Source organism: Exophiala bonariae (assembly GCF_035927105.1).
Source record: "Exophiala bonariae strain CCFEE 5792 chromosome Unknown scaffold_32, whole genome shotgun sequence".
NCBI classification, from domain to species: domain Eukaryota; kingdom Fungi; phylum Ascomycota; class Eurotiomycetes; order Chaetothyriales; family Herpotrichiellaceae; genus Exophiala; species Exophiala bonariae.
The window spans coordinates 362,970-379,071 of NW_027042507.1; the positions used below are offsets into that span (position 1 = coordinate 362,970).

General features: G+C 49.5%; 6 protein-coding genes across 6 annotated transcripts; 3 read left to right on the top strand and 3 right to left on the bottom strand.

Moving 5' to 3' along the window:
- Positions 1-759: 759 nt before the first annotated feature.
- LTR84_008633 (uncharacterized protein) lies at positions 760-2,133 on the top strand (the record flags this gene model as incomplete). The annotated part of the gene is made up of 1 exon (XM_064852178.1): positions 760-2,133. One exon carries the CDS (start codon positions 760-762, stop codon positions 2,131-2,133), a length of 1,374 nt encoding a protein of 457 aa, XP_064701775.1.
- A 1,208-nt stretch (positions 2,134-3,341) lies between these two features.
- On the bottom strand, positions 3,342-3,935 carry LTR84_008634 (uncharacterized protein; the record flags this gene model as incomplete). The annotated part of the gene is made up of 2 exons (XM_064852179.1): positions 3,342-3,674; positions 3,822-3,935. The coding sequence occupies 2 exons, from the start codon at positions 3,933-3,935 to the stop codon at positions 3,342-3,344; spliced, it is 447 nt and encodes a 148-aa protein (XP_064701776.1).
- A 1,190-nt stretch (positions 3,936-5,125) lies between these two features.
- On the top strand, positions 5,126-6,264 carry LTR84_008635 (uncharacterized protein; the record flags this gene model as incomplete). The annotated part of the gene is made up of 5 exons (XM_064852180.1): positions 5,126-5,311; positions 5,388-5,482; positions 5,538-5,687; positions 5,752-5,878; positions 5,965-6,264. 5 exons carry the CDS (start codon positions 5,126-5,128, stop codon positions 6,262-6,264), a joined length of 858 nt encoding a protein of 285 aa, XP_064701777.1.
- Positions 6,265-6,654: 390 nt separating this feature from the next.
- On the bottom strand, positions 6,655-7,770 carry LTR84_008636 (uncharacterized protein; the record flags this gene model as incomplete). Its single annotated transcript, XM_064852181.1, has 1 exon — positions 6,655-7,770. One exon carries the CDS (start codon positions 7,768-7,770, stop codon positions 6,655-6,657), a length of 1,116 nt encoding a protein of 371 aa, XP_064701778.1.
- Positions 7,771-10,275: 2,505 nt separating this feature from the next.
- Positions 10,276-10,889, bottom strand: LTR84_008637 (uncharacterized protein; the record flags this gene model as incomplete). Its single annotated transcript, XM_064852182.1, has 2 exons — positions 10,276-10,780; positions 10,837-10,889. 2 exons carry the CDS (start codon positions 10,887-10,889, stop codon positions 10,276-10,278), a joined length of 558 nt encoding a protein of 185 aa, XP_064701779.1.
- A 2,364-nt stretch (positions 10,890-13,253) lies between these two features.
- Positions 13,254-15,024, top strand: LTR84_008638 (uncharacterized protein; the record flags this gene model as incomplete). The annotated part of the gene is made up of 3 exons (XM_064852183.1): positions 13,254-13,741; positions 13,795-14,182; positions 14,239-15,024. 3 exons carry the CDS (start codon positions 13,254-13,256, stop codon positions 15,022-15,024), a joined length of 1,662 nt encoding a protein of 553 aa, XP_064701780.1.
- Between the last annotated feature and the right edge of the window lie 1,078 nt (positions 15,025-16,102).

Below are 16,102 nucleotides of genomic sequence, written 5' to 3' on the forward strand. Positions count from 1 at the left end.
TGGAGACCTGAGTCGATAAGGAGATTTAGTTAAGAAGATCGGAGCTGGGCACCTCAAGTTTAGGCTTTGGCACCTACGAGTGGAATATCTTTCTTGATCGCCCACAGGTTACGAATAACTACAACAGACAGAGAGAGCCGTGCCTGGTTGTCTCAAATGAGACGACGAGCATTACTCTTTATACTAGATGACTCTGAAACAGCACGCTTTTCTTCTGGCGGTCAATCTGAACAGCTGCCAGTGGTCCAACAAGTTGAGTGATGGTAGCCGATCAGGATATCTCAGCCAATCCATACTCCACGAGATTGCTACAGTATCATTGAGCTAGCTAATAAACTCGAGCACAGCAAACATTGCCGCGTCACCAAGCAGTCGTTCAATCACGTAAAGAGGAGGATGTCTGGTATTTATGTAACTCATCCCCCTTACTTTTTCTAGAAACCCTCTAATAGCCTCATTAAATGAGCATTTACCTTTTCCTGCTCCTCTTGGAATCGGCGTCACAAAGGGGGCAGGGCAGGGCAGGCTCGGAATCAATTCCAGCCATGCCACCCAGAAGAGCAGTCCATAGCGAAGTGCCTCCAATTCATATCCCAAGACCCACTCGCTATCACTTTCCACTCATGACTGCCACCATTGATTCACGCCCTTGTGCAGGTTGAGGGAGGGTATTTATACAGATATATAAAACTGCCATCTTCTTATCAGTACCATTGCATCATCATAGCTCCTAGTTAATGTGACAATCCGCCCTTCATCATGGGTTCCCTATCCAATTCCAGTCTGTTGCAAGCCGCACTCGGAGAAGCTCACACCACCTATACCAACAAGAATGCCCAGTCACGGAAGCAGCATGAAAAAGCAACTCAGTATCTCCCTGGAGGCAACACGCGCACTGTCTTGCACTCATCCCCGTTCCCAATCACCGTCACGTCGGGTTCTGGACCGACCCTGACCACACTGGATGGCCACAAATACGTCGACTTTCTCGGTGAGTATACCGCCGGGATATACGGCCACAACCACCCTGTCATCAAAGCCGCCCTACAAGAGGCAATAGAGAAGGGATGGAACTATGGAGCCCACAATGAGCTTGAGCCCGAGCTGGCACGTCTCATCGTGGAGCGATTCCCAGCCTTGGATCTCGTCCGGTTCGTGAACTCTGGCACCGAAGCAAACATGATGGCGCTGGCCACCGCTCTGGCCTACACGGGCAAGAAGAAGATCCTTCTGTTCGAGAAGGGATATCACGGCTCCACCATCTCCGGCCGCACTCCCTCGACAAAGAAAACCATCAATTTGCCCCATGATTTCGTCGTTGCCACCTACAATGATCTTGAGGGCACACGCGCCCTGGTTGAGTCACTGCCCAAGGATTCTCTGGCCGCAATTCTGATCGAGCCCATGCTTGGGTCCGGCGGCTGCTATCCGGCCACCAACGACTTTCTGGCGGAACTTCGTAGGTTGTCGACCGAGAACAAGGCACTGTTGATCTTTGACGAAGTCATGACCTCCCGGCTTACATACCGCGGGCTTGGTCCTACCACGGGCGTGACGCCGGACCTCATGACGCTGGGTAAGTGGGTGGGTGGTGGCATGTCGTTCGGGCTTTTTGGTGGCAGAAAAGAAGTCATGAAGCTCTACGACCCCCGCGACGGGACCCTCGAGCACCCAGGAACCTTCAATAATAACATTTTCACCATGACCGCCGGTGTCGCTGGCTGTAATCTCTTAACCGAGGAGAAAGTCAGCGCTTTGAATTCCCTGGGCGACACGCTGAGGTCCCAAATCGATGATGTCCTCGTCTCGAGAGAAATCAACAGGACTGGAGATCATGTTCTCCCACTGCCGACTCGGCCAGTTGCAGATGACATGCATTCCGTCTCAAATCCACAGCACCCACCAAAAATGTTCATCCGAGGTGTTGGCTCCTTGAACGCCATTCACTTCGCTGGGCCGGACAGGGAGGTTCTGCAGGGTCTCTTCTATCACCATATGCTCGAGAACGGCTTCTGGACCGCCCAGCGTGGTTTCATCGCCTTGAACATTGAAATTACCCCTGAGCACGTCGGCGCGTTTGTAAAGGCCGTGGATGATTTTGTTGTCAGGTATGACTCCAGTCTGAGATGGTGAAAGTGGAGGACATTGGACTGCAATGAGCAGCCTTTGGTCGCATCGGTCATGGCCTCGTTGTTTGTGTTCAATGGTGAGGTCAAAGTCAAATAGACAACAACAGTCCAATATACTTCGATAGATGGTTGAGGACCATGAAGATAAGAACGCTTCCTCAATTCTCATTCTGGCGATGTTTCATCACTTGTTTGAACTGGTATCTGCATACGGAGCCATAGTCTGTTTGTAGGAATAAATGCAAATCTTCTGATTCGAATTCTTGTTTGCTCAATGTGGGCCTTGATAAGACGATCAAATTGTTGCATGGAATCTCTTTTGCTGCCACATCATTTCCACTCAACTAGGAACCAACCAGCACCCGAACACAGACAGAAAGATCCAAAAAAATCTCATGATCATTATCGTCAGTCATAGTCCTCGACTTGAATTCTCATCGTCGACGGTACTAACCGCCACAAACGAATACCTGGAAATGGCAAAACTGTCAGCGTCAAACCCTGACAGTGTGAGCGTCTTCGAAGCTATCGTTGCTTGTCTGAATTGCCTGTTGCTGCTAGGAGCCGCCTATGTACTTCTCGATCGTCATCTGCAGAATCGTCAACATCGAGCGGCTGCTCAAGTGGCCATCAACGCGACTGATGCCTCAGAGAGCTTGTGTGAGCTCGAAAGCTCCGGTGATCGAGGGAATTGAGAATCGACGGCGGTGATGCTGGCGAGTAGGAGCATTTAGATGCTCGCAGTTTTGAATGTGTATGCGCCGGTCCAGATGCGGAGATGCAGAGCCATAAGTTCTTGTTGGAGGTGAGAGCTATAATGTACAGAAGATGGTGGTGCGATCCCGGGATAGAACAGTCATGTCCTTCTCATGCTCGATCGTGGCTTGAACATCGGCAATGGCTGCGAGCTATATTTCAACCCCTCAGCTTATCGCAAATCTCCACCGGGTTGAGTTTTCAGAGGGACTCGTCTAGGATTGTGTAGCGAGGTGTGAGGCTGGTTGTTGACTTGACAGCTACCAATCATCGCTGGATGTTAGGCCTCTTTTGGTTTTCCGTGGTGCTGGGTAACATGCTCGAGAGGTTGCGTAAAGAACAGCAACATTGTTGGGCCTTTATGCCTGAACGGCGTATGGCCCATTCGACGTCGACCACATGGGGTGTAAGAGGCTCAAGTGGAAATCATCGGTCGGAGGCCATCAGTGGTGTTATTCACCGTCCTCCAAACCAGCCACTTTTCTTTGGGATGGCATTCTTTTCTTCTTGAGCTTTCTTCAGTTCGAGTTCGGCCTTTTCTTTCTCCTCTTGTCGCCTTGTTAATTCAATGATCTCAACTCTTCGTTTCTCAACTGCCACCGACTCTTCTTCTTTCTTCCTCTTCCTTTCCATCACACCTGCAAACCAATCTTCTCGAGCACCGTCTTCTTCGGCTTTGGTCGCGTGAGCTATCATACAGCTGTTCATGGCGAGTTGCTGGACACGGCAGGACCATGCGACTGTAAATGTACGGCCTTGTGCACATTTGGCAAATTCTGGAGACAAGACCTGTCAGCCATGGGGAAGATCAAAAGTAGGTGCAATCGACCCAAGGCGAGTGACATGGACTTTGAAAGCGCTGGGCGTGGAGCATATCCTACCTTTGATTTCATCTCCGCATCTTGACCGAACTCTCCTATAGTATATGTCACGTACTTGAGCCTCCTGACTCGCAGATAGGGGCAACGGGTTGCGGAGACTTTGTGGTGGTTGAGGAGCTGGAAGAGTGGTGGTTTGTGGTTCGGAGCCGATGGGGAGCGCCATCGCCATCGTCAATTGGCAATAGGGAAGGCGATGTTGAAAGTGTTCGATGAGATGGGAACTATAAGAACCCCATACAGCAAATGGCTGAGAGGACGAAATGTTACAAGGATAGTAGTGACAACATGAATTGAATTTGGATTTGGATTTGGAGCTTTGATTCGGAGAAGCAACAGGAACATCTGATGTCGAAAGCCCAGGTGGATCTAACGTGGATTTCCAGCTCTAAGGAATGACTAGTTTCTTAGCTTCAAGCTAACAGGCGGTCTCTTATATTAAAATCTCGGCAGAACTTCCCTGTACACAATTCGTGAGAGCACTACTCTACTAGTGGATTTTTGTGTCTCGGAGTTTGCGATCACCTGAGCCAACTTGAATAGCTTGACTCGAGGTTAAAATTGTTCACGTTGTATGTATAGTGCATTCAGGAGGGCTGGACTCGTGATCTTCTCTGGCAGCAGCATACTTCCACCATCACTCGATGGGCTGATCAGCGATCCGATGAGTCGAGAGATGGGTTGAGGAGTCCGGCTATCAGATGAACAAAGTCCCAGGAGGGAAGATCGTGATGCTAATACTCACCGAATCCCCTCTACTCTCAACCGTTGTGAAACTCCCATCTCGAGATGAACATAGCTGGATCACTCCAGATGCTCCTGACAAGCCATGGTCCCGAATGCTTTTTGCCGTACAAGAAAAGGTGTTCTATTGACACGCCCACAAAGTGTTGCAGTACGCAGTCGCACTGGCCGACCTCCTCCAACAAGATATCTAAGATTTCTGCGTCAACCAGCCATCCCTAGCATCACTGGTATGTTGTGTCACAAGCCGAGGTTACAGCTTTGATAGATGAACCCAATGACTCAGTCCACGGAACCCTGCGGGGACACGCGGGGTCCGAGAGGGGGGAGAGTGTAACGAGGCTGTCCTACATGAGCCATGTGCCGTGAGGGTATATAACTCACGGAGTCGCCAGAGCTTCTGGTAACATAGCACGAAAGCTCGTGTCTAGACAAGTCGGGCCCTCGGTTGAATCTCTACTCGCCTGGATCTTTTCACTCACCTTGGCCTTGTGAACTGAGCAAGCGGGCTACCTTGCCACAAGATATAAGGAAACGCTTCCCGACGAGATCAGCAAGCGAGACCACTACTCTCCATCTAAAGGTAGGTACCCTACCAACGGTGACCAAGCACTAAAAATGGCCCTTCGATCTGGTCCACTTGCTCCTGGCGTCGCATTCATTACGGGGGGTGCCAGAGGATTAGGCAATGCCATTGCAGTATCATTCGCCAAGGAAGGCGCTCGAGGCGTTGTCATAGTCGATATCAACGATGAAGCAACTTTGGAGCAAGGCAAAAAGAACGTCGAGCAGTATGGTGCCAAGGTGAGACATATCTCCCGGAGAGACTTCCTGGAATCACCGAGAGAGCCGTCACTGACACTGCTGCCGAGCCTGAAAGTGTCTCGCAATCCGGGCCGATGTGACTAACGAGGGAGATGTCGAGAGGGCAGTCGACGAAGCTGTCAAAGAATTTGGTCGCATTGACTATGCTGCGTGTGTCAGGTCTAAGCATCCCTCGACCCAACCATGACTGACCAGACTCAAATAGCAATTTCGCCGGGGTCATCGGTCCTCTTGGTCCAACATGGGACACCTCTTTAGCGGACTGGAAGCGGGTGATCGAGGTGAATACGGTTGGAGTGTGGTTATGCAACAAATACCAACTCAGGCAAATGATGAAGCAAGACTCTATCGAAGTGTGCGTTGGCCCTTTCACTCCAACCAATGCTGCAATAAAACCCAGCATCTCACATTGTGATCAGTGAAGAGCACCGTCCACCACAACGGGGATCAATTGTGAACTGTGCATCAGTGAACTCGATTCAAGCTGGAGCAGGGACGACAGGATACTCTGCTTCAAAACATGCGGTGATGGGCATCACCAAAGCTGTAAGCACAATCGATGAGATGCCCATTCCCTCCTCTCGCCCAGCTGTGGTACCTTCTGGGGATTCAAAACTAATCTCTCATCTCAGGCTGCTCTTGAGGCTCGCAGCCACGGCATACGAATCAATGCTGTCAGTCCAGGATTTCTGCTTACCAAGCTCCTCGATTCATTCCTGGAAGAGGGCGACAAACAGCGGGGCAACGAGACCTGGGCGAAATATGAGGCAAGGCAGGGACGAAAAGCATCCTTTGATGAAATTGGGGACGTGGTAGTCTTGCTTAGCCTCCCGCGGATGAGTCTTGTCGTCGGACACAACTTGGTAATTGACGGGTACGTTGCTCACCCCTTGTTGGTTGATGTTTTCCAGATCGATCGCTGCCATGCTTGAATGGCCAGTGCTAATAGTAAATTGGGTAGTGGTTTTACAATCAACGAGAACACAGAATGAGGCTCGTGCCCATCACACGTGCATTCGTGCGCATCGACTCGATCGGCTTCATCAGGTTCAATTATTCCCTGGGTGAAAGTGATCGATCTCCATGCCTGATAAGGACCAAGATTGGACCTCGCGCACCATCGAGAGACGTGGATTGTCTACACATGTTGGTTGTGGCGATTCCTTGAACGAAGTCGAACATCAGTTACTCATTGATGAAAATACTAATGATGACCCGCGATGTGCATTACGCACCGCTACCTTTTCTGCGCTTCAAGTTTCTGGAAATCCCAATTTTCGGCATCATTTTTGGTGTGGAAAGAAATCCAAAAGATCAAGAGATCAACCCGTGGAGTGGTGACTATCCCAACGTCCGCCCATTCCATAACATCCTGCACCTAGCGGCCTAGCAGCAACACATAACCCTTCCGACTCGATACCATCCCAACCCTCACCAGCCCAAGAAGTACCGACCAGATAGCTCGTGGCGAACGACAGGCCTTGCCGTACAAGACTGGCTCGAATATACAAAAGCGTGCCACCCACAGCATCTAGTCGGAACATGTCGTTGTCATCCGGGTGCTGCCTAACAAGATCCCCCATATTTTGATTGCCTTCTCTGGGTGAGCCGACCCAGCTAGACAAATCCTCGAGTAAACGTTCCTTTTCTTCCTCGTTGGGTGATGTTCGAGGGCCACTCCAGCTGTTGAGGTCATAGTCATTGTCATCGCTCTCGCCAAAATGATTGCGAACCGTGATGAGTCCCACGGAGGGGTCGGTTGTATGCCGGATCATCGCCGGGATGACGCCGTCAGTGAAGTTGTAGACATCTGCATCTATCCAGACAATGTGTTTCTCTCGTTCCAAAGCGTTGAGCATCAAATAATTGCGAAGCTTCGCAAGTTCACTGCGCCGCTTATGTTGTGCCAAGTTTTCATGTCGATCACCGCGGTTGGTCGCTTCCTCAGGATTAAGATAGCCAGGATGTAGTATTAATGAGACACGCGAAAAAGGCTCGTTCAAACTCAGGCTAGAGTACAAATCAATTTCCGATGGCGACGATGTAAGGATGGCGAGCGAAGTCTGGCTGAAATCGATGGAAGCATCGTGAAGCAAGGTCAACAGCGAAGTGAAAGACCGATGTGTGCCGTTGGGAAGCGTGCCCCAGGAATCTGAATCGCGCGTCACCAGAAGTAACAGGAGATCCGGAGTTTGCTGTTGGTTTTTTCGCCGACGAGTAAGATGCTGGATGTTCAAATCGGTGTCGTTATAACTGGAATGTTCCCATATGCTCCGAGACAGGAAAGAAGTTGGTCTCGAGTATAGACTGGAGGTGAGGTAGAAAAAGCACAGGGTAACGACTACGCAGGAAACCTTGAACCAAATGTGTCTGTGCATACTACCAAAAGCAACAATGGCCCGTGCAGAGTACTTTTGGGGGATCAAGGGACGGGTCATTCTGGCGGATGGTCCCTCTGATAAAGTCGTTTTCTATTGCCCTAAGAAACTTCTTCGTGAATAGAAGAGTTTGTGGACAGCTAGGCCACCAGTATATGTGAACACGAAGGAGAGATTCGATGCTCGAGAAAACCCAAGAAAGGATTCTGTTTGAGGGCTCAGTGTGGTAAGGCCTTGTTTATGGTTCCAAGAACACTGGACGCCAAACCCCCCAGCACCCCCACAAGCCTCGTAAAGCCTCGAGGAGGCCAGGCGTGATTTGGCATGCAGAAGCATGCCCTTGAAAGCCGAGTTAGCCTCCATCCGTGGACGGTTCGTGTCAGGCTCCATGAATCCCGGTAACAGGGTCCGACAGGGCACTACTCGGCAACTAACTTGAGTTAAAAAAACTTCGGTACCTGGGAGGAGGTAATTAGCACCTAGGGTTGGCAATATTCTCACCCAGAGGTAACCCACTGTCTACTACCAAATTGGCATTGTCCTTACCATCATTAGTCTTCGACTTGCCTCCTGTTGGAGATTTGCGACCTTACCCGATGGCCTCCACCACTGTTGTGTGAGACTGTGCATCGTCCAAGGGGCGCTTGTATTCGTTCTGGCTGAGATTAAAAACTCGGTGGTGGCGGGCCCGTGGCGTGGCCCATGCCGGTATAGGTGTTACCCAACAACTTAGGTCCTTATTAAGGTGTACGCAAGCTTGGACGAGCCAAACCTTTCGCCCCGTGTTTTAAAGCCCTTAACTAACTCTAATTTCATGATTACGGGGTAAATTTGTCTCCTTTGCTCAGACATTGAGGCGTCAGAAAATCCCCTTAATCATAAAACCCATCCGAGGAAACAATTTCATGAGCAGGCCTATTCTCGCGAGGATTGAAGGTTTGTCTAGATTTGCATCCGGACATTGTCTCGAAAGAGCGTGTCCATATATATATATATATATTTGTTTCCTCTTCCGTGCAATAGTCGCGATACATTAGGTGTGATCGCGCATCTGTTCCAGTCTCTTGTTAAGAGGGCGAAAATTGGGAGCCGTCCCAAAGCTGAAGTTCTTAATCAGCATTCAGCTTGCTAACTAGTGAGTCTCCCTGCGCTGAGCCTATCGTACGAGGTATTCGTCCGTAGGTCTGGCTAGGCAGTTAGGGACTAAGGGTTCTACGAGCCCTTCGATACTTAAGTGGCCTCCAACAAAGCCGCTCGACAGTCTGCTCAGCCATTGCGGTAGGTAGCAGATCTGCAGAATTAAGCTACACAAGCCGTGGTTGCATCTCAGCTCTTCGAGGTCTGCACAGGCGACCACTTCCAAGCGACAGAAGCTAACGGGGGCATTGGTCTGGGGAAGGCGGGGTAGGTGTGGATCAGAGGTATCCCCTCCCTGAACGAAGACAGGGATAAGAGAAGCAATTTCAACATTTCTCGTCTACCAGCGCTCTTGCAAGATGCTTCACTGAAATTGCACTTTGTATCGTAGCAATATCACTGCCCGTGTCTACTCTAGTCGTCATCTCACTGCGAAATGAGCATCAAAACTTGTCCGCGTTGCAATCTGAAGCTCGAGTGATGATAGACTCCTGCAGGTCGAACCTGGCAGGTGCCTTCATGTCCATCCAGGAAGGCCAACAAGTGAAACAGGGTTGTGGACGAGATCGACACTCTGAGTTCAAAAAGGAGCCAAGCTGGAGAATGCCGAGGAGCTTGATTTGCGAAGTTCGAAGGCCTTTTCGAATTGATACTCAGCCGTGCCCCTGGTCTATGCATACCACTCACTGTTCTGTACACCTACTCAATATCTTGGTAGATTATATAAGCAAGGTAATAAAGGGGTCATCAAGGACCTTAAACATCTCCAATTAAATAAATTTCACAGAAAATGGTATGCAACTTCTTGCGGTGCTTAATTAGTCTCAGTAATATACTAAGTATATATATTATAACTTTGGTAGGCAAATGTTAACTTCTACATGGTAGGAAATAGTAGCATATAAAATAGTAGAATACACAGGACAAGAAATGCAAAGAATACCGGGTCACGTAAGGTGCACTGATTACAGTGTTGCTGTGTGTACACAGATCAGCTGCTCCCGATACTTAGCGTCTGCTACACAGTCAACAAGCTCAACTGAACCTTGTCAAGCGATGTTGTGCCCATTCTTGCTGGCCGTGTCAATTCTTCGAACTAGTAGGTATCGCATTCCCAGAACTCATGCCTATTTCATACCGTCCTTCTTCTGCATTGAAGATATTTCTACCAATGTCATTCAAGGGACGATCTGGGTCGATGACCTAAAGACTGTGATGACTCAATTTGATATAACTTGGTACAATGGTTCATGTCTTGCGATCTTCTTATAACTGTACCGACTGTGGACTCTTTGCTCCAGAGCTGACTCCTCAGCCTCGGGAATGAGGACAGGGTGGCATGTGATGATGACATTTCTTCTTTACAAAGTATCTCGTCTCGGTCGAATTTCTGTGCTCGCTGATCTTCTTCTACTTGTCCAAGTTCCGTTACCCTTGTGCTCTTTCATTAACGCCCTCGTAACTCACTGCCCAAGTCTTGGTCTGAGATATCTCCATTTGATCAGATGTTCTGGGCTGGTGTTTTGCAGCTTGAGATGACACCGCAGCATGGTGCGAGACTGGCTCGGGCCTGAACAGGCTTTTGTCTCCATGTGGATTGATGTTCCCATTGGGCCGTTCTTCCTGTTGCACACTTCTGTTCTTGACTGCCAGTGATTTTGAGGTGGTTGCACTGAGCATTCGGTAAGAGTTTCCGTTGGAGTTGGAGTCGCTTTTGGCGTTACCATGAAACGACTTTTGATTCGATGTTCCGATAAAGTAGCCGGAGTGGAAAGGCTTCAGGAAAGGTTTCGCACATGTTATCGAGGACAAGATGAAGGAGAAACTCATGACTATCTCGGTGAATATGCCTGCGATCAGCCGAGGGCGAGGGACGTCCGTGGTTTCCGAAGGCCTCAGGTGAACAAGACGAAGAGCCACGAGCGGAACAAGCCTGTGACAGTAATGTTAGCCATCGTGACAAGAAACGGGTTCGATCAGCCAACGTACACGAAGCGCGTAGCCAGTATAGCTAAGATCGAGAACCGTTTGCGAACTGGCATCTGCAGCCCCCAAATGAGCCAAGCAGAGGTAGTCCATAAGAAAAGCTCCACGGCGAGGCCCATGATTTCAATCAACAGCCATCTGGCGTACTAAAAGAGTCAACAAAGAACGATGGATAGGAACTCTGGCCGTACCAGAGCTGGAGAACCGTCTAGAGTGCTCCATGGGTGCCTATAATCTGGTCGCAAGGCGATGGCAAAGATACTCCCAACGATCGAAACCGCATAGATCCAGGTCAATATGGTGACAAGGGTTTTCCTGTGTGAATCTCTTGCAAGGCGATGGAGGAAGGCATTGACAGATAGCCTGGTCAGGCCTAAGCACCCGATATAAAACATCTGGCTAACGAAGTAAGCCTGCAACAAGTACAATGTCAGGACATGAGACTTCATTAGGTAGGGTACTGGTACCTGCTCTGCCATAGCGCGGTCATTCTCGGTGATGGTGTTCCACCTGTTACTATAGCCATGGCTGACAGCCACGCATGTTGTAGCGACATTGCATATTGCTGCTACCTTGATTTTCATCAGCGTGCATCCTCAAGTTATTTGCTGGAATCTTACGAAAGCAGCTGATGTCAGTGTGTCTTGCGTATCCCAGCCATCACTCTTGCGAAGTTTGACCCAAACCCGGAGAATATAGCTTAGAAATGACCACGACAGCAACAGTACTGCTGTACTTATTAAACCTCGATCAGCGAAATTTCCCATGGTCGGGTCAAATGGGTGTAAAAATTGCCAGCAAGGATCTCCTGTAAGGGAGCACAGCACGGTGCTTCGGCATGGGTTGATCTCATCATATGAGTAACGGAAAGTGCTCGGAGTGAGGAGTCTTCCAAGCCTTATCGGTAGATCTTTGCAAGAGACCTGACACTTCGTAAGTCTCCCGAGATAATATCCCGGTGGCGCTTGAGGCTCGCCATATCTCTTCGGCTCGTTACGGTGTCACCAACTGCGCCCAGGACTTGACACCGAAGACTCACGAACTCATCTCGCACTGTTTCTTTCGAGTTGCGCTGATATCTGGTAAATGCTAAGATGGCCTCTGAGCCATTTTACGCTTGATAATTTGATATCCCCGGACGTGAGATATGGATCCAGGATGCTCTAGGATCGTTCATGATTCGATAACATTGGTAAGGGGCAGATCAAGTATCAGACAAGTTTTGAAATTACTAACCTTAGTGTCGCCAAGATAAAGTTAGGCGAGTTTAGGCGAATGCTCTTCGGACTACTTACGTTAGGTAAGTTGTGTCGCCCATAGTTGTTCCTGTAGATCAGATTGTCGCCCTCGATAGTTGACGTGAACTAGTTAGCTCCCGAATCGTATCTTAATTTCAATCATTTGTACGCGCATGGCAACTATGTCTCTTATATACCCTCATGTACCGAGCATAGTTGAGATTCTATGGATGCCTCGCTCTGATGACCTCCAGTATGAACATCAGCGCGGCGCGGAGACCACAAATGCACACAAGCGTTCATGGGTGTTGTTGGTATCGAGGATGAGTAACGTTTTCCTTTTCTTCTTACAAACACTGATTCCTGAATCGGGTAACACTCCACTGGCCAGCACAACTGAATAGGCTAAACCAATTTTTTGGGCCCAAAACCTCAATGCATTTCAAAGGTAGTCTAAGTGATCCCTCATCCCCGCCCTAGCCGACTCTTGATTGTGAACTCTCAAAAGCCAAGTCTAGAATCCAGTCGAATCTTTCCCGCCTAGCCGGCCACTAAGTATGAAGCCGATAAGCATACCTCGCAAACCAACCTGATTGGAAGATCAATCGAGCCTCGTTTCGCGTCATGCACCAAACCAGATATCTTGTACCTGGAACGCCATCAACCTCTCCATGTGGCCTGATAGCAATGTTTCTTATGATCACACCCACGGCTGTGAAAACCGCGGGTTTTGCTATCGAAGGGTACACGAACTAGCTCGACTACAAGGGTGGACTCTTCCCTTACTTCCAACATGACAACCACTCAGACAGCTACTCGTACATGAAGCAGAGCCACCGAGGATCCATGATGCATCCACATAAGATTCCAGGGGCCCGCTGTACGTTGGCCCGCCGACATTCGGCTCCAAATGGAGACGACCGGTTGATTCGACTCATCAGCATTATCACCCCCATCTACGTTGGCACCTTCGATTTCCAGTTACGATCCAGGGACACACCAGGAATGGTGTCTCCCTTCCTGCTTCGCTTTCCATATTCTGCGCCGAAGCTTACACACTCCCTTATAGCACTTGGATTGCATCGCACATTCTCACAAAGGTTTGCCGGAATCGAGGTTCTATTGATTGGCTAAGCATTGGTCGACCTGTTTACTTTTCTTTCTTGACTGCAAATCGCGAAGATGGCTCCCAATATTGGTGCGGACATAGAGATGAATGGACTCAGAACCTCCGCAGATGCCCCGAGAGCAACGACAGAAACAAAAGAGTCATCATCTGTCATCAATGTAATTGCCAGCAATGAGTACTTGGAGGACCAGGACGGTCAGTTATTGTCGACCAACTCAACACGCGGAGATGCTGTCGATATGCAGCGCATGGGAAAAGAGCAGGAGTTTGTCCGCAGATTTCGCCTTCTTTCGATGGCATCATTTGTTGGCTTGACTACCGTGTCGTGGGAATATGGAGTCTTCACTTTAGGCCCGGGATTGTTGAATGGAGGACGAGCTGGTCTGATCTACAGCACGGCCTGGAGTTTCGTTGGTTTCGGACCGGTCTATCTCAGTATGGCTGAGATGGCAAGTATTGCACCCATTGCTGGAGCTCAGTACCACTGGGTGAGCGAATTCGCGCCGGAGAGCTGTCAAAGAATTCTCAGTTACCTGGTTGGGTACGTGCTGCTGATGGTATATTGGATGTTCTTTGACTAATCCCATGGGACAGGTGGTTATCATCGATTGCCTGGCAGGCAGGTTGTGCCGCTGGAATGTTCTTAGTCGGTGGCTCAATTCAGTGCAGCATTATCGTCGCTAGGGAGACTTATAACCCGACTGCATGGCAAAGTACGCTCCTTGCCCTTGCTGCTGTTGTCATGGCTTATCTGGGCAATGTCTACGGCGCTCGAATCTTGCCATATTGGCAGAATGCGATCTTTGCAGTTCATATCCTGGCGTTCCTAGCATATATCATCCCCATCTGGGCGAACGCACCTCGCGCTACAAATGAACAAGTATGGGGCACCTTTGATGCCTCTGGCGGTTGGAGCACCATGGGTCTTACCATTATGGTTGGCCAGTTAACAGGCATTGCAAATCAATTGGGGGTTGACGCGGTATGTCCATACAGACCGAGAGCAAAGTTGTGTGAATGTTGCTGACATTATGATAGGCGGCGCACATGGCAGAGGAAGTGAAAGACGCTGCCAAGTCGGTCCCAAAAGCCATGATTTCCACTTACCTTGTTAACTTTGCCTGTTTATGGCCTCTGGTGATAACGGTCTGCTATCATATTCCTTCTGTCGATGACGCCCTTGAAGATGCAACAGGATACCCTGCGATGTATGTCCTTCGACAATCAATGTCGCCGGCTTGGGTTATCGTCATCCTTGGAAGTATCGCATTCATCAATGCTGCCGGCAACATCACTTACATGGCGGCAGTGACTCGCGACCTGTTTGCCTTTGCTCGAGACAACGGTCTCCCATTTTCGGCCTGGATACGTAAGGTCGATGGGAAACGCGATCTTCCTGTCAATGCCGCTATTCTCACCAGTGCTGTCTCGTCCTTAATGGCATTGATCTACCTCGGAAGTGAAGTAGCTTTCTATGCTATCATCTCACTCTATACTACGGCTATACTTTCCTGCTATTGCCTTTCCATTGGCAGCCTGCTCTGGCGAAGGATATATCACCCAGATACGATACCCCCCGCAAAATTCTCGCTTGGTCGGTGGGGTCTCATAACCAACAGTTTCGCCGTTGTTTGGTGTGTGTACTGCCTCTTTTGGTCAGTCTGGCCACAGGAATATCCGGTGACGGTGACGAACTTCAACTGGGCATCCGTGATCATCGGTGTGACCATGCTGGTAGCGATGATTCACTTCTTTTTGAAGGCAAAGAATGTCTATATTGGACCTGTGGCTGCCGTACAGGGCAGGAAGGTGCGAAAGGCGTGAGGGGCAGGCTTCAGCTCAAGATATGTAGACTGTGTGCAACGAGATGTGCAGTGGGGATAGAAGTGAGGGTGTATAGACTGTGACGAGATTGAGACATCGATCTCAGATTGATAGGTACCATTGAAAAACGGAACCGCATGGCCGACAGGGTAAACCCAGAACTGTCCCAAAAAGGCCCGAAAACAAAAACAGATCAGGATCCAATGCTTACGATCAAAAGGCGACCCAATATTTCAGCCGCAAGCTTCTTTCAGCCGAGGGTCAAGCCTTCTACGAAATAGCAGTAATGGTAGACTCAGAGTGTTCCTTGAAGTGGTTGTCCTCCTTCTTACAGTACCAGTAGAAGTCGGCACGGCGCCTCCCGAATTTGCACAGTTCCCACAAGGCTAATAGTCAAGGAGATCTACGCCAGATTTCGGTGACTGGGCCCTTGTGCGCATTGATGAAGGAACACAGTTAGGATGGAGAAGCCAATATGGTTGAACGAGGTCGTGGAGGGCAATCCTAGGAAAACGCATATCTATGGATTAGGCAGCTATGCCGAACTACCTCTTGCGGGACCACAACTGCCTTCTTTTGCTCTTTCATGCAGTACCTTGAGTACCCTTTGTCACTGCTCTACAGGCTCAATTCACTTGCCTGGGTCGTGTCGAGCCTTCTCTTTGCGTCATGCTATTCGTAACCTCCGCTGAAAAGGGTCAGATATGCTTACAAGCCGCGGTCCTGCCCTTTACCCCTCGCATGAGCCTTGCCTCGCCTTTACTATTAATCCTAATGACTCCGCGAGAATCGCTATCTAGAGCTCTTCCTTCCGGGCTCTGCGTACGAAGGCTTGATCTCACAGCGTCTATGTCGAACCCGTCTAAGGAACTCCTTTCCTTAGACCACCGTTGCTTGCGAAATGATCCTGGAGTACCCGATCGTTTTTAAGAGTGGGCGAAAAGCTGCACCGTGTATGAAATAACGAGAAGGAAATACTGTGATACCTCATGATTCAGGTCGAGAAGTCCTACCGCCAAAAATTGCTATGATGGGCAATTTGGCATTCTCAGTCGATGGCTCGTTTAAAGCGATGCCG